This window comes from Hakea prostrata, chromosome 7, assembly GCF_041222555.1.
Source record: "Hakea prostrata isolate BN-2017 chromosome 7, UWA_Hpros_2, whole genome shotgun sequence".
Lineage (NCBI taxonomy): Eukaryota > Viridiplantae > Streptophyta > Magnoliopsida > Proteales > Proteaceae > Hakea > Hakea prostrata.
The window spans coordinates 67,691,122-67,707,264 of NC_142606.1; the positions used below are offsets into that span (position 1 = coordinate 67,691,122).

Below are 16,143 nucleotides of genomic sequence, written 5' to 3' on the forward strand. Positions count from 1 at the left end.
ACTCGAAATTTTGAAGTCATAATATGTTGGCATGTGAATTTAGAGCAAAAAAGAGCATAAAAAGCGTTCATACAATTATCATAAAAGAGACAAAAAATAATATTGATGCTAGAGGATTTCTTAAAAGAACATAAAAATCATATATATATATATATATATATATATATATATATAACTCAAAAAAAAAAAAATTATAGAAAAGTAATGCCAAACGTAGTTTTCAGTAAAAAAATTATTTTAAGAATTTTGTATTTCAATCTAAAGTGAGTTTTAGTATTGACTTTTGAAAAAAGGGTAAAAATAAAAAATAAAAATCATGCTAAACACAGCAAGTAATGCAAGTAACCCTAAAAAGAACCCCTTTAAACCGGAACAGAGCATACATTTTTTTAAAATTTTTTTAGGAGCCTTATATAAAATTATTAAATAAAAAATCAAGAAGCATGTAAATTGTGATTTTAAAGATTTAAACGCGTTCTCTCTCTTCTTCTTCTTTCTTTCTTTCTTTTTTTTTTTTTTTTTTTTTTTTTTTTTTTTTTGTTTTTCCTGTGGAAGAGATTTTTAGCATCAGAAGAAAGATTGTGGGAGGGCATAGAAATCTCATTGAGTAAGAATAATATCTAGGAAGTCTAAATCTCCAAATACACAGGACCCTGAAATATTTTTTCTCTCTTGAAAATTTTCAATTCAGACAAAAGCTTTTTCTTCATTGCTGGTAAGGGAATCTACTCATCATTCCTTCTACCCTTCAAATCCAAAATGTCCTTGGCACTTTTTCCACTTCTAGGAATAATATCTAACAACTAGAAACCAAAGCAGATCTATAATATGGCAGATACTAGGGTGCAATGTAACTGCAAAGGGTATTTATTAGAATTAGTAAGCCCTAAGTGTCAATGGTATTAACATCCATTGCTCAAACTGTCATTCCTTTGGTCCTGGGTGCAGGGGTCACTTCTTGAGGGGGAATGTTCATCCAGTAACAGTATCTAACCAATGCCATGAACTAAATCCCTGAACAGCAAGCATATTTTTTCTTGAATGCTAGAGTATAATCAGAAAAGTGATAAAATAAACATTAGTACAAGAAATATATCTCTTCAGTACCCAATGGAAGACTCAACCTGCTTCTGTTTCACTGATTTCAAGTTCATAAGTTAGCAAACATACTATGTATCTTTTCAGATATAAATACCACCCAGAGATTGACTTTTCAAGAAATAATCTCGGATTGATGGAATGATGCTGCAGGCCTCCTTCGATTCTCCAGCTTTGGGTTTTCTATCTTGCTGATTCTCAATAACCCGAATCCATTCTCTTCCAAAAACCCAAGAAATTTTTGCTCTTCTACAACTCACACAGGACACATACCCATTAGAGCAGCATGTCTGCAATCTTTAGGAAAATATGCAGTGTCTGCTATCACCAGTGGAGAATATCAGTATTTAAATGAATTATATACATCTAAATAGTTTATCTTCTAGGAGAACTAGTATACATAATCCTAATCACAAAATTTGATGGCTGCAGATGCACATGTGGATCAAACAGGGTATTCACCTCTTGGGATGCCCAAGAGAAGAAAAAGACAATCTTGTCCATTTAATCATCAGGAGAAGCTTACCAGGGAACATCTGGTTGCAAGGCAAGGGAGAGAAAGGGAATGGAATATAAAAATTATTGTGAATATGACTCAAGATCTTACCAAATATAACAATTAAACCTTTACATAAGAGACTTATTCAACTTTATCATGTTTCTAATTAGAATCTACGCTATTTGGTTGAACATGGAAGTGAAATTTAAGAAAATCGGCTCTGAATGCTCAAGTTGAAAACCAACTCTTAAGTTGCCTGACACACCAGATAGGCTGGTTGTAGAAATTGCAGGAGGAAACCCGACATTTCACTAGACAGTAGGAAAAAAATGAAGGGGAGAAATAAAAGCAGCAATGGGCCTATATTGGTAGTACTAATCTGGTATACTGGGTCATAATTTATTTATTTATTCATCCAAAAATAAAAAAAAATAAAAATCTGGTATACTGGGTAAGCAATCAGAATAAAAAGGATGATTGTGAGTAGTTCGACATTTTTCTACAAAAAGTACAAAAACTATCTAAGTGTAAGACGTACCAGATAGAAAACGATCAGAATGTTGCAAGTGGAGACCCAGCATTAGTGAAGTAAGCAGCGAGGTCAACATTTGAGTCTTCATACTTACTGATAAAAGGATGTTCCTGGTTAACATGAGCACACAGATAATCAGACTCAACATCAAGGAAATGAGATAAATGAAGTGGTTGTATCCGTACCATCAGCTTACGTGCTGTCTGTCTATGTTTCGGGTCTTTCTGTAAACTGAAAAGTAATGAATCTCACATCAGCTTTAAATATGATAAGTCCTCAAAAGACACAGATGCTTGGTGAATGGGGCAGTGGGGGATCCTCCAACACACTTGGTTGAAGGAGATCAACTTCTTCTTTCTTTTAAAATTTTTAGACATGTAACTTTTCTTAAATGTAAAATTCATCTGCTCATTAGTCATAATTTCAAGCTCTGATCGGGAATTAGAATGTTCGAGAAAAGACAAAAATGCAAACCTCTCACTAATACCTAAGCTTCAAGAAGAATGACATTGACTTGAACATTGCAAATCAGTATAAAACTATATGAGATCAGATTGACAAAATGAAGTTTGGTGCATGAAGTCACTTGAACAAATATAAGCCAATTTTCCAGTACCATGCTGAGATAAAGGAGCAGAACTCTGGAGAAAACTCGTCAGGTGCATGAGGTGGTGGTTGCTCCACAACTGCTTCCATTAGCTCATAATAGTTGACCCATCCTTCTATTTGTGGTGGGGTATAAGGAAATTTTCCAGTTGCACACTCTAGTAAAACCAATCCCAAGCTCCAAATGTCACTTCTGCTGCCATGTTTAAATCCACAGATTCTCTCTGGCTATCAAAAATAAAATCCAGAAATAGAGTTTCAACATATATATTTCAAATTTCAATTATTTATAGATGTGGATAACAAAGTGCTAATTTGCAAGGACGCCTAAAAAAATTAAAAATTGTAAGTTTCCCAACCAAAACAAGACCCCCATAAAAATCCAAAATACTTATTAATATACTCACAGACATGTAGTTGTAAGTCCCAATCACGGTATTTGCCTGAGCAGAGGTGGTCGCCAATATGGCACTTACACCAAAATCAGTTATCTTGACTTCTCCTGCATGATTTATTAATAAATTTGAAGGTTTTAAGTCCCTGTGGATGATGTGCTTGTCATGATGAAGATACAACAGACCCATGAGCACCTGCATATGAACTTGTTCAATGGAAGGAATCAAATAAGGGAAATCTTGATCAATGAACATTACACAGGTTACCAACCTGCTTACAAATAGCAGAAAGATATGACTCTGGAATTGTTTTGACTTTATTTAGAAAATCTGCAAGAGAACCACCATCCATATATTCCAAAACAATTGATATGACACCATTCTCATAGAATGATTGGTAACATACAACCACATATGGAGACTGTGCTGACAGGTTAATCTGCAATTCCTGTGCAATATGTCTGCGATCAGGCTCCTGGATATTCAGTTGAATAACCTGTATTTTGCAGTTCATTAGAACTTTCCCCAACAAAGAGTTGTAACCTAAGAGGAACACTGTATGACAATGGTTTAGAAAACTTGTGATTAGTCATAGAAGGTAAACATAAGCTACAGCATCAACAAAAGAGCAGCAGTATGGGAGAAAAATAACTGTTATTCTGGAAAATAGAACCCTTTAACCGGTTTCATGGGAGAATGACTACGTTCAAACAACGCCTAATTGGTGAACCACTAGTTCCAACCAAACCATACAAATCCTGTGGAAGGATGGCACGCCCAGAAAGGAGAACGTTGATTAACAAGTTATACAACAGTGAGGAGAAGAGGGAGGGGAGGTTATCGTGCTTGAGTCGTGTCAATGAGGGTTGCCCTGCCAAAATAGCTAACCTACCTATAATCAAGTGTTTGGAGGCTCCAACCCAAAACCTAAGGCATTTATAGGAGAGAGTTCCTGAAGAATATGAAGACACCGAGTGCCGGAACAAACCAATTTGGGACTGTCCATGTAACTCCCAACATCTCAACAGTCCCTCTCACATGTAGCCTCAGCATGCCTGGCTCCAATGTGGATAGGCAACTTATGGAGCACAACAAATAAGACCTAGGCTTTTATGCCATGAATGAGGTGTCCAACCCAAAACCATTCAGGCATCAAATGGGAAGAGCTCTCAAGTATTGAAGACACCAAGGACCTGAAGAAACCAATATGGAATTATAATTCCCAAAAACTAAAAAGAGAAAAATGAAAAGGAAGAAACGTGTTATTTTCTCAAAAGATGTTTCTCCCAAAAGATATGTCAACAAAAATAGGTGGATGCGTCACCTAATTGGGAAGTCAAGGGAAGAGTTGGACTTTCTGACCTTTGGATATGTGGGGCATGATACAGATTGACCATATGTAAATTTTCAACCTCAAATTCAATTATACCTACCGATGTATGTATATGCATTCTCGGTCGCCCAATCATTCATGCACACCCTTTTGGTGGTCTTTGGTTTTTCAATACTTTGGGGTATGATGTGGCTAACTCCTTTTCACTGAAATATGACAAGTGACCAAAGGACCTCTGTATTCACAACATTCAGGTTCATCCAACTTGCCACGTTGAGAAGATAGGTGCTTGTCTACCAACTTATGTAGGTGCACCCATCGAAAGAAACTCAGACATACTTCTTCAGTGGAAAGTAATATAGAATTCAAATTGTGTCTATAACCTTCTATAACATATAGAGTACCTATTTATGTAAAGACTAGTATCCATACCTTGTATTTTCAACCACAAAGGGGTAGCCAAGTTGAAACAGCCTCTCATCAATAGTGTTGGGGGTAAGGCTGTGTAGGAAAACTGTTGCCCAGCCCCCCCCCCCCCCCCCTCTTTCATACTTTGCTTCTGCAGACACCTTTGGCACGGGGTCTGCCCTTATAAAGGTTAGGCCAGTTCACATCAGTGCTGGTCCAAACAAACATATGACCTGTGTTCGACTCCTCTTACCTGCTTGGGGACCCCACTTAAATCCTTGAATGACCCAGTCCTATGACTGTGAAGCTCACACGGACTTGAGGGAATAGTCAAGCTAAAGGCCTAGGAACCCCTCTTAGCAAGAGGGGGGGGGGGAGCTGCTTTTTTTCCTGCTTCAAATGATCTGCACCTTGGCCTTGTTTGGAAACACAGCCAAGGCCACAGACACATGCAATAACAGTCATCTTAGAAGTATTTTCTTCTTGGAATTCATAAAGCAAGGGCGTGGCTCTACGACTTAGTCATACACAATGAGTAAACCATCTAGTGATTGGTCTAGTCCTCCAATCACAAGAAAAGTGGAGCTGTAGGGGTCCACCTAGATCCTTTTCGATCCTGCCCCAAACCTAAGACATTAACATTGCCTTCTGGCAATTCCTAAGGGACAATTTTGAAAATAGTGGCTTTTCATTCATCCACAGATTTGTCCATGGAACTATGTCCATTCCACTATTACCAGAATCACTTTCCTTTTTCTACCCTCGGCATCAAATTTTCCCCGGTTTTACTCTCGTCTTACTCTTTACAATGTTCTACAGTATATATTATAATTTCCACATTTCTCAAATTATGATCGAGTCTTCTTGCACAAAAATCACTACATCTTGATTAATTTCAAGTCCAAAGCAATTACATTGCATACTCCTTCAAGAAAACTACAGCATCTAAGCATGCTTCTGATGTAGAACAGGATTATTGCTTTACAATAGGACTCATAAATTACAATAAGGAAGCTTGGACCACTATGAGGTGCAATCCCTGATACCATCAGTGCATCATTATGACCTCTCAGGAGAAAGATCTTGCCTCTGCCTAATGGGCATGCTGATGAATCGGATTAACAGCAGACATGCAGAATCTCCAATTGTTAGTAATTTAACCAGAATTTCACATCCCAAGCTAGTGACCTGAGAATGTTATACTTGATTATTATAAAGACCAGAAAATTATCATTTTCTGATTTTGATAGTGTCCAATTTTATTGATTTCTTGACTAAATCTGCTGAGCGCCTCTGTTGTCCAATAGCAACCTCTGGAAGGTGTTATATATGGATTAGTTCATATTCTTCAAACCAAAAGTAGATGACAAAGAGTATTGGAAAAGAATATGATTGGGTATCAAAACTTGATAACCATATCTTAAAAGTGAACCAGCAATTGAGACAATGACTGCAAAGTGAGGAAAGTAAGAACGCAGGAAGAATGAGAATAAGTGTAGGTTGTGTAAATAAGGCAGGGATACAGTCAAACTCATACAGCACCTTCAGAGCAAAAAACTGGCCAGTCCATTTGTGTCGGACCAACTGCACAACCCCTCCACTACCCTTTCCGATCACTTTGATTACATCAATATCAGCTAAGGTCAATTGGTTATCCGATAGCTTTATAAGATTTGGCTGTAGAAAGGATAATACATACAAGAATGTTAACATCATAAGAGTACACAATTCTATGGTACTTTGTGAATCAAACTGCAACCTGAATTATCAAACAAGCATACCACAAGCAATGTAGCACATTCTCACTCTCTCTCTCATAGATTCTTTAAATTATAACTACTTCTTCTTCTTCTTCTTCTTCTTCTTTTTTTTTTTTTTTTTTTTTTTTTCACATATACATTTCTTTGCATATGCTTCATCATACAGTGCTTTCCATGTGATACCACAACCCAACCTCATATTTGAGAAATATAAACCAAATAATTGAACACAATGAAAACTGCCAATGTATTTTCTTTTCAGAAAATCTCAACTCTGTGTTGGATGAGTTACAAAACATAGGTAAATGAACTTTGTACTGTTTTTTTATCCCTTGACTATCAAAAAAGAATAATAAACAGAAAATAACTTGCACAAGAGTAGGTAAAATTTCGTGATTTTTATTATGCGAGTTTTTCATACTCTCAATCACTTGGTATGTTGAAAAAGGCTTAAAACTAGTCAACAAGAACCAGTTTCTAGAGGGATAGCATGTTTCCAATTTCCTAAAATAAGATTCAAGAATTGGATAGTAGATCCAATTATTAACCATAGATTGTTCTAGGAGTTTATCCAATGAGAACACCCAAACCAAAAGAGAACACATACCGTGGGAGGATAGAACATTGACAAGGTAGTATAGATCATGAAAGGAAAAATACTCGGTTAACAAAGTGTGGCTAGATGTAACAAAATCATATCTGAACCAAAATTTTAATGCAGAATCTATGAGTTAGTTTGATTGTGAAATGATAAATTGGATACAGAATGAATAATGACAATACAGCATAGGTTATTTATTTATTATTATTTTCATTAACTTTAAGATCACTAGTTGATTGGATCAGCAGTGATCTCTACAAGGTAATATCAGCAAAGAACACTTGATGATTGGGGGAAAAATCACGTAGTTGCAATCTGTTACTGAAAACCAAGAACTATGGTGGGCGGGCTGAGCGCTAATTAGATATTGAACTCAGTTTCTTGGATGACGGAAATCCTTCTGGGTGTTCTTGCATTGGATTGTAATTAGAAATTCATTATCACTTTCCTTTGACCCAATAAAATATGGGGACTGTCCCGTAACAGTCACAGTGATGGGCAGTGAGAACAGAAGAAGAGAAAGCACCAGTCCATCATTCTATGTCCAACGGATTATTAAAAATATATCCCTACCTTTTGAGTTCAAAGCTTCTTCTACAACTTATATTCTGGGAAATCAGTAGAAAGCATAATCTAATCTTTGTCAATTATATCTTCATGGAGTTAATCAACTTATAGAACAAGCTGCTAAAATGGAGAAAAGGGTGAGCGACAAAATCAAGATTGGACTAAATGAAGACGATCGAAACCAGAAGTCAGAAAACTATGGGTGGAATACCAATTGAGCTAATAACTGAACAATTACAGAATCGTGAAGTCTAGCAAATGGGTCTTACCGGCTCATCTTCCTTCTGAGAGATAATTCGAATTCCATTTTTGTCGACTATCAGATCCCCAGCTCTGAACGTACCGGTGGGAGTGCTGTCAAAACAAAAGAACTCACCATGATTGATCTCAACAAGAACAAAAAAGTGAAATTAACCAAGAAGAGAAATGCAGAGAAGATGAAAGAAAAAGAGAAATACATGAATTCAGAAACAGAAGTTTCGTCGGAAGGAATGGAAAGCCGGACGTTCAAGCTCCCTTTCTTCATGGCGGCTCTTCCTCTGCTTCCTGGGTCGTCTGTACTCTGTAGACTACAGAGTCTTTGCAAAACCATTTCTTTATTAAATGCTCTTTCCTTTACTTTCCTTTCATTACAAAGTGAAATTAACTTCTGAGTCAGATTACTCTTCACGTACGTGAATAATGTGAGCTATTACTCTTCACCTCCCTTCTTTTGTTATGAGTCTATGGAATCTCGATACCTCATTTGCATTTACACACGACAACATTTTCCACACCAAGATAGAAAATTTGATGGTGTTTGGTTCGATAAAAATACTTTTGATGATCTTTTTAAATTTTGTCTTAGAAAATGTGAAATGTTACAAGTAGCTTTAGGGCCTGTTTGGTTACATGAATCCAGAGATTTCAAATCTCTGGATTCATGAATCTGAGAATTATACCCGTTTGGTTGTAAAAATCTCTAGATTCATGAAATCTAGAGATTCACCTTTTTACACTAAAAATGTGAATCTGTAGATTTATGGGTCAGGGGTGAAATCCAGAGATTTCAAAAAAGCTATACATTTGCACATTCACAAAAATCACGTCGATCAAATAATTTTTTAGGATGAATTCACAGATTTCATTTCACAACCAAACATCTAATTTTATAAATTATAACTCCATAGATTTGAAATCTACAGATTTGAAATCTCTAAATATTTGAAATCTCCAGACTCATGTAACCAAACAGACCCTTAAAAAATATCTTTGACATTCTAAGAAAAATTTACTATTTCTTGTTGGATTTATCCTTAAACATATGCTTAGAATAAAAAAATATAATTAAAAATCTCACAGTTCTTAAAATAATTATTTCTTGACATTTATATGCAAATCTTGTTACCCCAAAACAGACAAGAAGCCCAAAGTGGCAACTGGGCAAAGAGATAGATTTGTTGACTTTGACCATGTAGTTGAATTACTTTATTTTATTTTATATAATATGATAAAACAAATGCATTCATTAAAAACATGTATATAGGTCATGGGATATTTTTATATATAGAGAGAGATTAATTTGCATGATCTGTGAACCACCCTAGAATATTATCATTCCAAAAGGGCCAAAGTGAGCATGAATATAGAGTTGTAAATTATCTCTTAGGGAATTGAAAGTGTAAGGTATATTGGTCAAGGCACAGATGAGGTTTGGGTAGAAGATCAATGACTGTTCGCTCACTCTACTAGATTTCTCTAACTCAAACTTGGGAAAGCAGGGTTTGATTTAATTTCAATCACACTGAGGAAATTAAGTTCAAAATTAAGCAAGTTCAACGAGAAGTTACCAAAGGCAAAACATCCCACATATGTAACTTGAAAGATTTCCTTCAAAAACAGCTCGAAAACCCATCTTGTCCTTCTTGACTGTGGATTATGAATTCTCACACACATTAGAAACCTTGTGAATTACGTATACTAGGGGTGATTAAGCAAAGACGCCAAGAGGGCCAATATTCTAATTACGTGATTAATAAGAGATTAAGTTCATAACCCTTATAGGGTCCATGACAACAAATTAAAATCATCCACTTAAAAGAAAGTCCATCGCGATGAAATTCAGAAATGGCTCCTCCTTGAAGGTGGAACAATTTGAATCGACTCTCTTTCAAAGGAAATCTCTCAATGAGTGTCTAATGAGTTAGCTTATGCACATGTTTAACTTGATTGATTAATCGTGTTGTTGACTTGTTGTCTTTGTCAATAACAATTTAAGAAAATTTTGTTATTTTTGCCACGTAAGAGCTGGTTCAATTGCAAGTTGTAAGAGCTTTTGAGCACGAGGTTTGACAAATTGGATTTGGGTCTTATCAGTGACTCTTACCAAAATGAAAAAGAAAGGCTGATCTGATCGATACTTCAAGGCATTTAATTTGCTGAGACTCGTTTCAAGATTCCTTTTGGACGGTTCTTAATCTTCACCCCCTTTTAAACGGCTGATGAATCCGCGTTGTTGACGGTTTCCATACTTCGTTGCGTACGTAGTAACGATAGAGGGAATTTAGATTCCGATGAATCTTCATGCACATATAAAATATCTAGAAGGAATTTATCCCGTAAGATATGTAGGGGACTTTGCAAGACTGTACTGAGGTTGTCTAAGGTCTCGCCTAGATCCAGGCTCGAAGCGGGATAGTTGCTGGTTACATTATATGAAATATTAGTAGCATCGTATCTATAAGTCCAGACTTTTGAAACAACGGTAAGCGTTTGATCTACAGATTATTTTCCCCCCTTCATCTGTGAGAACAAAGATTTTTCCGTGCGAACTTATGCGCACCTCAACTACATCTTCAAAGTAACTTTTATATATAATTAAATATATCATTCAAAAGAATTGAATTCATGATTGTTTCACTAAAATGCATCGGTCATTGTTAACGGAACATCTTGAAACATCTTTACTGAAGGTAAGGGTGTCATTTTGAAACCTCTTTTATAGTATTACATACATTTTCATTATTTAGAACGCAAGACTTTGCCCGAAATTGCATAGAAAATCTTGCACCCTACGTCATTCTGGTTGTGTGGAAGCCTTCAAACACCGTGTTACTTACTTCTTGGCTATTTGGAAAATAAATATGAAGTCCATGTCAAATAAATTTATGAAAGTGAGGGGCGTTAGAATTATCATTATCTCGCTTTTCTCAACATGAGTGCACTAAGCTATTTGGAAAAAAAATATGAAGCCGACGTCAAATAAATTTATGAAAGCGAGGGGCATTAGAAATATCATCCACCTTGCTTTTAACAATGCTTTTAACAAGTGCACATCTTTTGAACGTGTTACAAGTATTTACCCAAAAAAAATTTAGATGTTACAACATACAGTGATGATAATGACATTTTTTTTACGTGTTACAAGCGTTGAATGTTACCATGTATACATTTACCCCTGAAAAATAATAATAATAATGTTACCATGTATACATTGTGATGTGTTACAAGGTTAGAGCTAGTTATGGAGGGCTTGGGCTGGGCTAAGCTTTTATTAGAATCAGGAGCCTAGGCTATATAGCTTGATTCACAGTTGGGTTGGGTTTTCAAAAAGCCCAACTAATAAGGATGGCCATGTTGCAGCGATAACAACACATGACTCTTGTTGGTTTGGTCATTCTGAACCATGTTGATGGTCTCCATTTCATGCTTATGTGTTCAATAGTCATGCATACTACTTTGAGAGATTTTCTAATTTTCTCATGTCTAATTTTCTTATGGTAAACCCCATTGTCACTCATCAGCCGTGTGAAAGCAACACTTGTTGGTTCTGGAGGTTATGATCACGACCATGGAGCATCCTTTTCTTTTTATACCATAAAGAGAAATCCCTAATGTGTACCTGTCATGTTATGATTCTAAGAATCGGAATAGGATTGAGTCCAAACCTACTTTCGAATCCTACTCATAGTCATGTTGCTACAAAAATCTGTTCGGCAGCACAAGTGAACAATCTGCAAAAAACGTGCTCGACCGGGTTGGTCGAGGAATGTCTCCAACAATCAAGTTAGTGGAAGTGCATAGCTTTAGAAGAAGAAAATAACTTGTAAAGCTCTCAATGCTAGAGAAAGTAACCCAAGAGTGTAACCCATCACTCATTGTGTTAATCCTTTTGTAAATCTTTTGGTCGTCTTGGTTGCCTTTTGGCTATTGAACCATCATTGATCGTCCTTCTCCTTGATCGATGACTTTGCTATGTTGCCATGATTACTTGTTCGGAATATATAGATATATGTTCAACCACTTCCCCTGAGCATAGTAACTTGGGAATTGTTCATAAAAAACAAATTGATGCTAAACAACAAATTTACTTGAGAAGCAAGGTTTGCATCGTTGCTAAAACAACGAATTGAAGATTTGCTCAAAAAACGAACTGACACTAGATAACGAATTTGCTCAAAAGACGAACTGATGCGAAATTGCAAAATTTACATCGATGCTAAATTTGAATTGAAAATTTGGTCAAAAAGTGAACAAAACGAAATTCATGTCGATGCTAAATAGAAAATTGAAGATTTGGTCAAAAAGTGAACATAACGAAATTCATGTCGATGCTAAATAGAAAATTGAAGATTCTGCTCAAAAGGCGAATGGTGCTAAATAGTGAATTGTTGTTATAGTTGAACAGAATCATTGTTCTGGCCGAGCAGAAACACTCCTGTGCTAGTTGAGCCGAATCATTCCAGTGCCTGAATTGTCACAACCCATCTGTCAGTATCGGTCCCACCTGACAACCCATGAGTGCGATCCACAGTCACAAGATCCACGGTTTAACCATCAATGATAATAAATGTACAGAATAATAAATCAAGAGCAAGAACAATTTAATAATTAAATAAAGAGGATGTCCAAGCGTCCAGAATCCCATGAGGAAAGAATATAATAAAAGGAAATGAATAAAATAAACGTGTCCAAAAAGTGTATCTTAGCGAAAGAAGAAGAAAAAAAAAAAAGAAAATTAAAGTTTAAGTGTTATTTTGTTCTTTTTCAAGGCTAGCAACATTTTCTTCTAATCTCTTGATGAAATGAGTTATCGAACCTTTCTTCATAGACTTATCAAAATGGTGAACCACCTGGATTCTTCTGCCATCAATAGGAGCTATATATAAGTGCATTCCATACACCCGCCAGTGGCTTTGTGTTGTACATCGCTACCTCCTACTGAAACCTTCAGAGTCTCTTCAAGGGGTTCTACCAGTCATACAAAACTTCTCCCATTTCAATATAGCCATCTTTGAATAATATAAGGGCCTTTTTGGTTACATGAATTTTGAGATTTCAAATCTCAGAATTTCATGAATGCAGGATTTATACTCGTTTGATTGTGAAAATCCCTAGATTCATGTAGTAATTCATTTTTTTACATTAAAAACATGAATATGTAGATATATGGGTATGGGATAATATAAAAACACTAAATATTTGCATATTCACAAAAATCATCACAGTTAATTTTATGAATTATGATTTCAGCCTAAAAATGGAAGGCACTGGATCGTAAGCCCCGTTCAGTTGATCCAAGGGATCGAGTGAATAACTGTACAACAATCGGCCAACTACTTCGCGGTGTGTTTTAGGCTCAACATACCACTAGCCCACCGTTGAAGCTCCTCGTTTACGAGGCCACATCTCTGTGTTGGTGGTCCGGGGACTTTCCTGAACCGTGGTTCAATGAACCGAAGCCCACTCACTCCAATCCAGTGTCAAAAGCGCTTTCATAGTGGGAGACTCTATTAATAAAGTTAAAAACAGTCTATTGGCATACCGATGTGGGATTATAGAGCTGGAAGCTCATAAAATATCGTAGAAAGCATTTGGCATCGAAGTCGCTTGCAACACCTCACCTGAGTGGCTGAGTGGGATATAAAAAGGATTTGTGGATTTATGGAGAGGCAATCAGGAGTATTACAGAATATTTATATCTCAGATTTCTAAGAACTTTCTTAATGCTTTTGTCTTGTCAAACTTTCTTCTTTTCATCTTCTCTCTGTATCTAAGAACGCTTGCTTCTCTGTTCAATGAGTGAACTGAGATAGCATTGAATGAGTGTGGATGTCTCCCTTGACAGGAATGCTTCTCTGACGACTTTACAACCACCAATTATGTGAGACCCACAAGTAAAAAATAATAAAACACAAAAAAACTCTATTGCCTAAATCCTGTGGGCCTCTTGTAATTCATAGTCAATAGCTGTCAGGGGAGACGATCTGAACTCGCATTGGATGGGCTAGAGAAGAGTTCAATTGCTCCTTTGTGAGGTGTAGAGTTTGAATTTAAAATATCACTCACTGTAGCCTCTGGTACAATGTTAGCATCCATCGATGAAAATGAAACCTAGTTTTGAACTCATCTATACGTCCCCAACTAAAATTAAAATGGAATAAGGTCATCAAGAATGAAAATTAATGAAGGTACTAGGAAGAACTTAGCTTGAGTTTTACATAACTGAAATTAAGTTTAAATTCTCTATTAGCAGTCTAAAATTTTCATTCTTGATGGCCTTCTTCTCTATTTTATTTAGGTGATATCTGTAAAATTTGATTTGTTTCTACGTTGGAACTCTAACCAGTAGCTTTTTCTGTCTTGTACATAATGCTTGATGTGTTTCAATGCAAGTAGGAGAATCTGGCTATCAGCAGCAATTTTACTTATTACTGCAGTCCCCCAGGACCTTCCACAAGCTTTTGTACTCCATCTCAAGGTTCAAGTGGTCAAATCAGATTTTGAGGATTGGGATATCTTGGCATCTATATTTGGAGTTCGGCTTTAGTTAATGTGCAACACTGTGCTGCCTATGGTCGAAATCGAAATCTCGACTATCAATTTCGGTTTTCACCACCTGTGAAATGGACGGTCGAGATCTAAATCTTAGTCGAGATTTGATCTCGGTCATCGGCAGCAAGTGTTGCGCATATATATGAGATTTGTTGGACTTAGGTCTAGGAATTAACTTGAGATTTCGTAAAATTATTTGAAATTTTTTTGGTAGAAAGTTGTGTGAGAATTGATCGAACAATTTTAAGAGATTGGGGGAACCAATAAACCTTTAAATATGCATTATTGCCTTGAAAAATATGTGCAATCTATGTTATTGTTTTTGGAGATATCAAGCATCAAGATTCTTGAAATTCATTTAGGGCCTATGTGATTGTTGTGAATTCATGGATTCATGAAATTCAGGGATTCACCTTTCAGAACTCAAGTAGTAGAGTTCGAGGAATCTAAATAAGATCCGAATTTGAGGTACACTCGAACACTAAAAGAACCTTATAAAAAGACAGATAGGCAAGTGAGAAGATATTCGGATTCTTATTGTTTGTTGAATGCTTGTCTTCCTTAATCTTAATCGGAGGTGATATTTGACCTCCACGGTGACGGACAAGATTATGCAGCAACAATATCTACATAGATAGTAGTTCTTTTGATTACTCAATCTCCTATTTCAACGAGAAGAGAAGGTTATTTTTCTTCTTAGGACAGAAATTTCCTTTCACTCCCGTTCTTTTTATATTTGTTCATATCAATTTCTGCCGATTCTAAACATAAGAAGCGTAACAGTAGCGATCTTTCTGGCACTGCTTTCTTCGGTTCCTCATGACAAACGTTCCTCCATTCCCAGCTCCTGCAGCTACTGCCGATCAAGTTCAACAGCTTCTATCATTGTTGACAAAGGAAGAGAGAAAGAAAAGAACTGCGGCTACTATGCTGGTTCCTCTCACTGCCGATCAAGTTCAACGATTTCTATCGTTTCTGAAAAAAGAGGAAGAAAAGAACAGAAAAAAAAGAAAGATATCAGTTGGTTTCGATGATAATATCTTGTTTCAAATTCTCCAGAGATTAGAAGCTGATACGTTGTTCAATTTAAGGACGGTAAGCAAGCAATGGCATAATTTGATTTTGGATCCTTACTTTGTTAGTTCCCATCTCTCTTCCGCGGCGGCACCTGCACCTGCACCGCCTGGTTTCCTGCTCCAAACCCTAGTATATGGTACTTATAAATTGGGTTTTCTAGATATGAGAGGAGATAAAATTGTGACGAGAGACTTGAGAATAGATCTTCCAGAACCAATAATTGCTTCCTGCAATGGTCTCGTCTTGTTTAAAGATTATCCAAAAAGGGGAGATTATTCCGTCGGAAACCTTTTTAGTAGAAAAGGAAAGATTTTGCCTCTGCAGAATTACAATAATTCATCTCTAGACAAGGTTATTGGGTTTACATATGTTAAAGAAACAGGAGAGTACAAGATCGTGTGTCTGATGTGCAACAAAGATCACAATAGTCACTGGTGGCCGATGATATTCACAC

The 16,143-nt window shown here is 36.3% G+C and overlaps 1 protein-coding gene and 1 non-coding gene across 3 annotated transcripts; both read right to left on the bottom strand.

Moving 5' to 3' along the window:
• Positions 1–803: 803 nt before the first annotated feature.
• LOC149011797 (mitogen-activated protein kinase kinase SIPKK-like) lies at positions 804–8,393 on the bottom strand. Of its 2 annotated transcripts, none has more exons than XM_089163380.1 (9): positions 8,258–8,393; positions 8,069–8,153; positions 6,414–6,548; positions 3,402–3,626; positions 3,143–3,325; positions 2,746–2,963; positions 2,315–2,360; positions 2,136–2,239; positions 804–1,347 (listed from the first exon to the last, which is right to left on the bottom strand). In XM_089163380.1, exons 1-8 carry the CDS (start codon positions 8,389–8,391, stop codon positions 2,150–2,152), a joined length of 1,116 nt encoding a protein of 371 aa, XP_089019506.1. In that variant the 5' UTR covers positions 8,392–8,393; the 3' UTR covers positions 804–1,347; positions 2,136–2,149. The 2 variants fall into 2 exon arrangements, with proteins under 2 accessions (XP_089019506.1, XP_089019505.1); XM_089163379.1 differs by having other exon boundaries at positions 808–1,416.
• A 4,929-nt stretch (positions 8,394–13,322) lies between these two features.
• On the bottom strand, positions 13,323–13,544 carry LOC149011798 (RNase MRP). Its single transcript, XR_016174926.1, has one exon.
• Positions 13,545–16,143: the final 2,599 nt, after the last annotated feature.

Coding starts and splice junctions, on each gene's coding strand:
- LOC149011797 (XM_089163380.1), bottom strand. CDS start 8,391: ATGGTTTTGCAAAGACTCTGTAGTCTACAGAGTACAGACGACCCAGGA. Junction 8,154..8,257: donor ACTTCTGTTTCTGAATTCAT/GTATTTCTCTTT, acceptor TTGTTTTGACAG/CACTCCCACCGGTACGTTCA. Junction 2,361..2,745: donor TGCTCCTTTATCTCAGCATG/GTACTGGAAAAT, acceptor ATTACTTTTCAG/TTTACAGAAAGACCCGAAAC.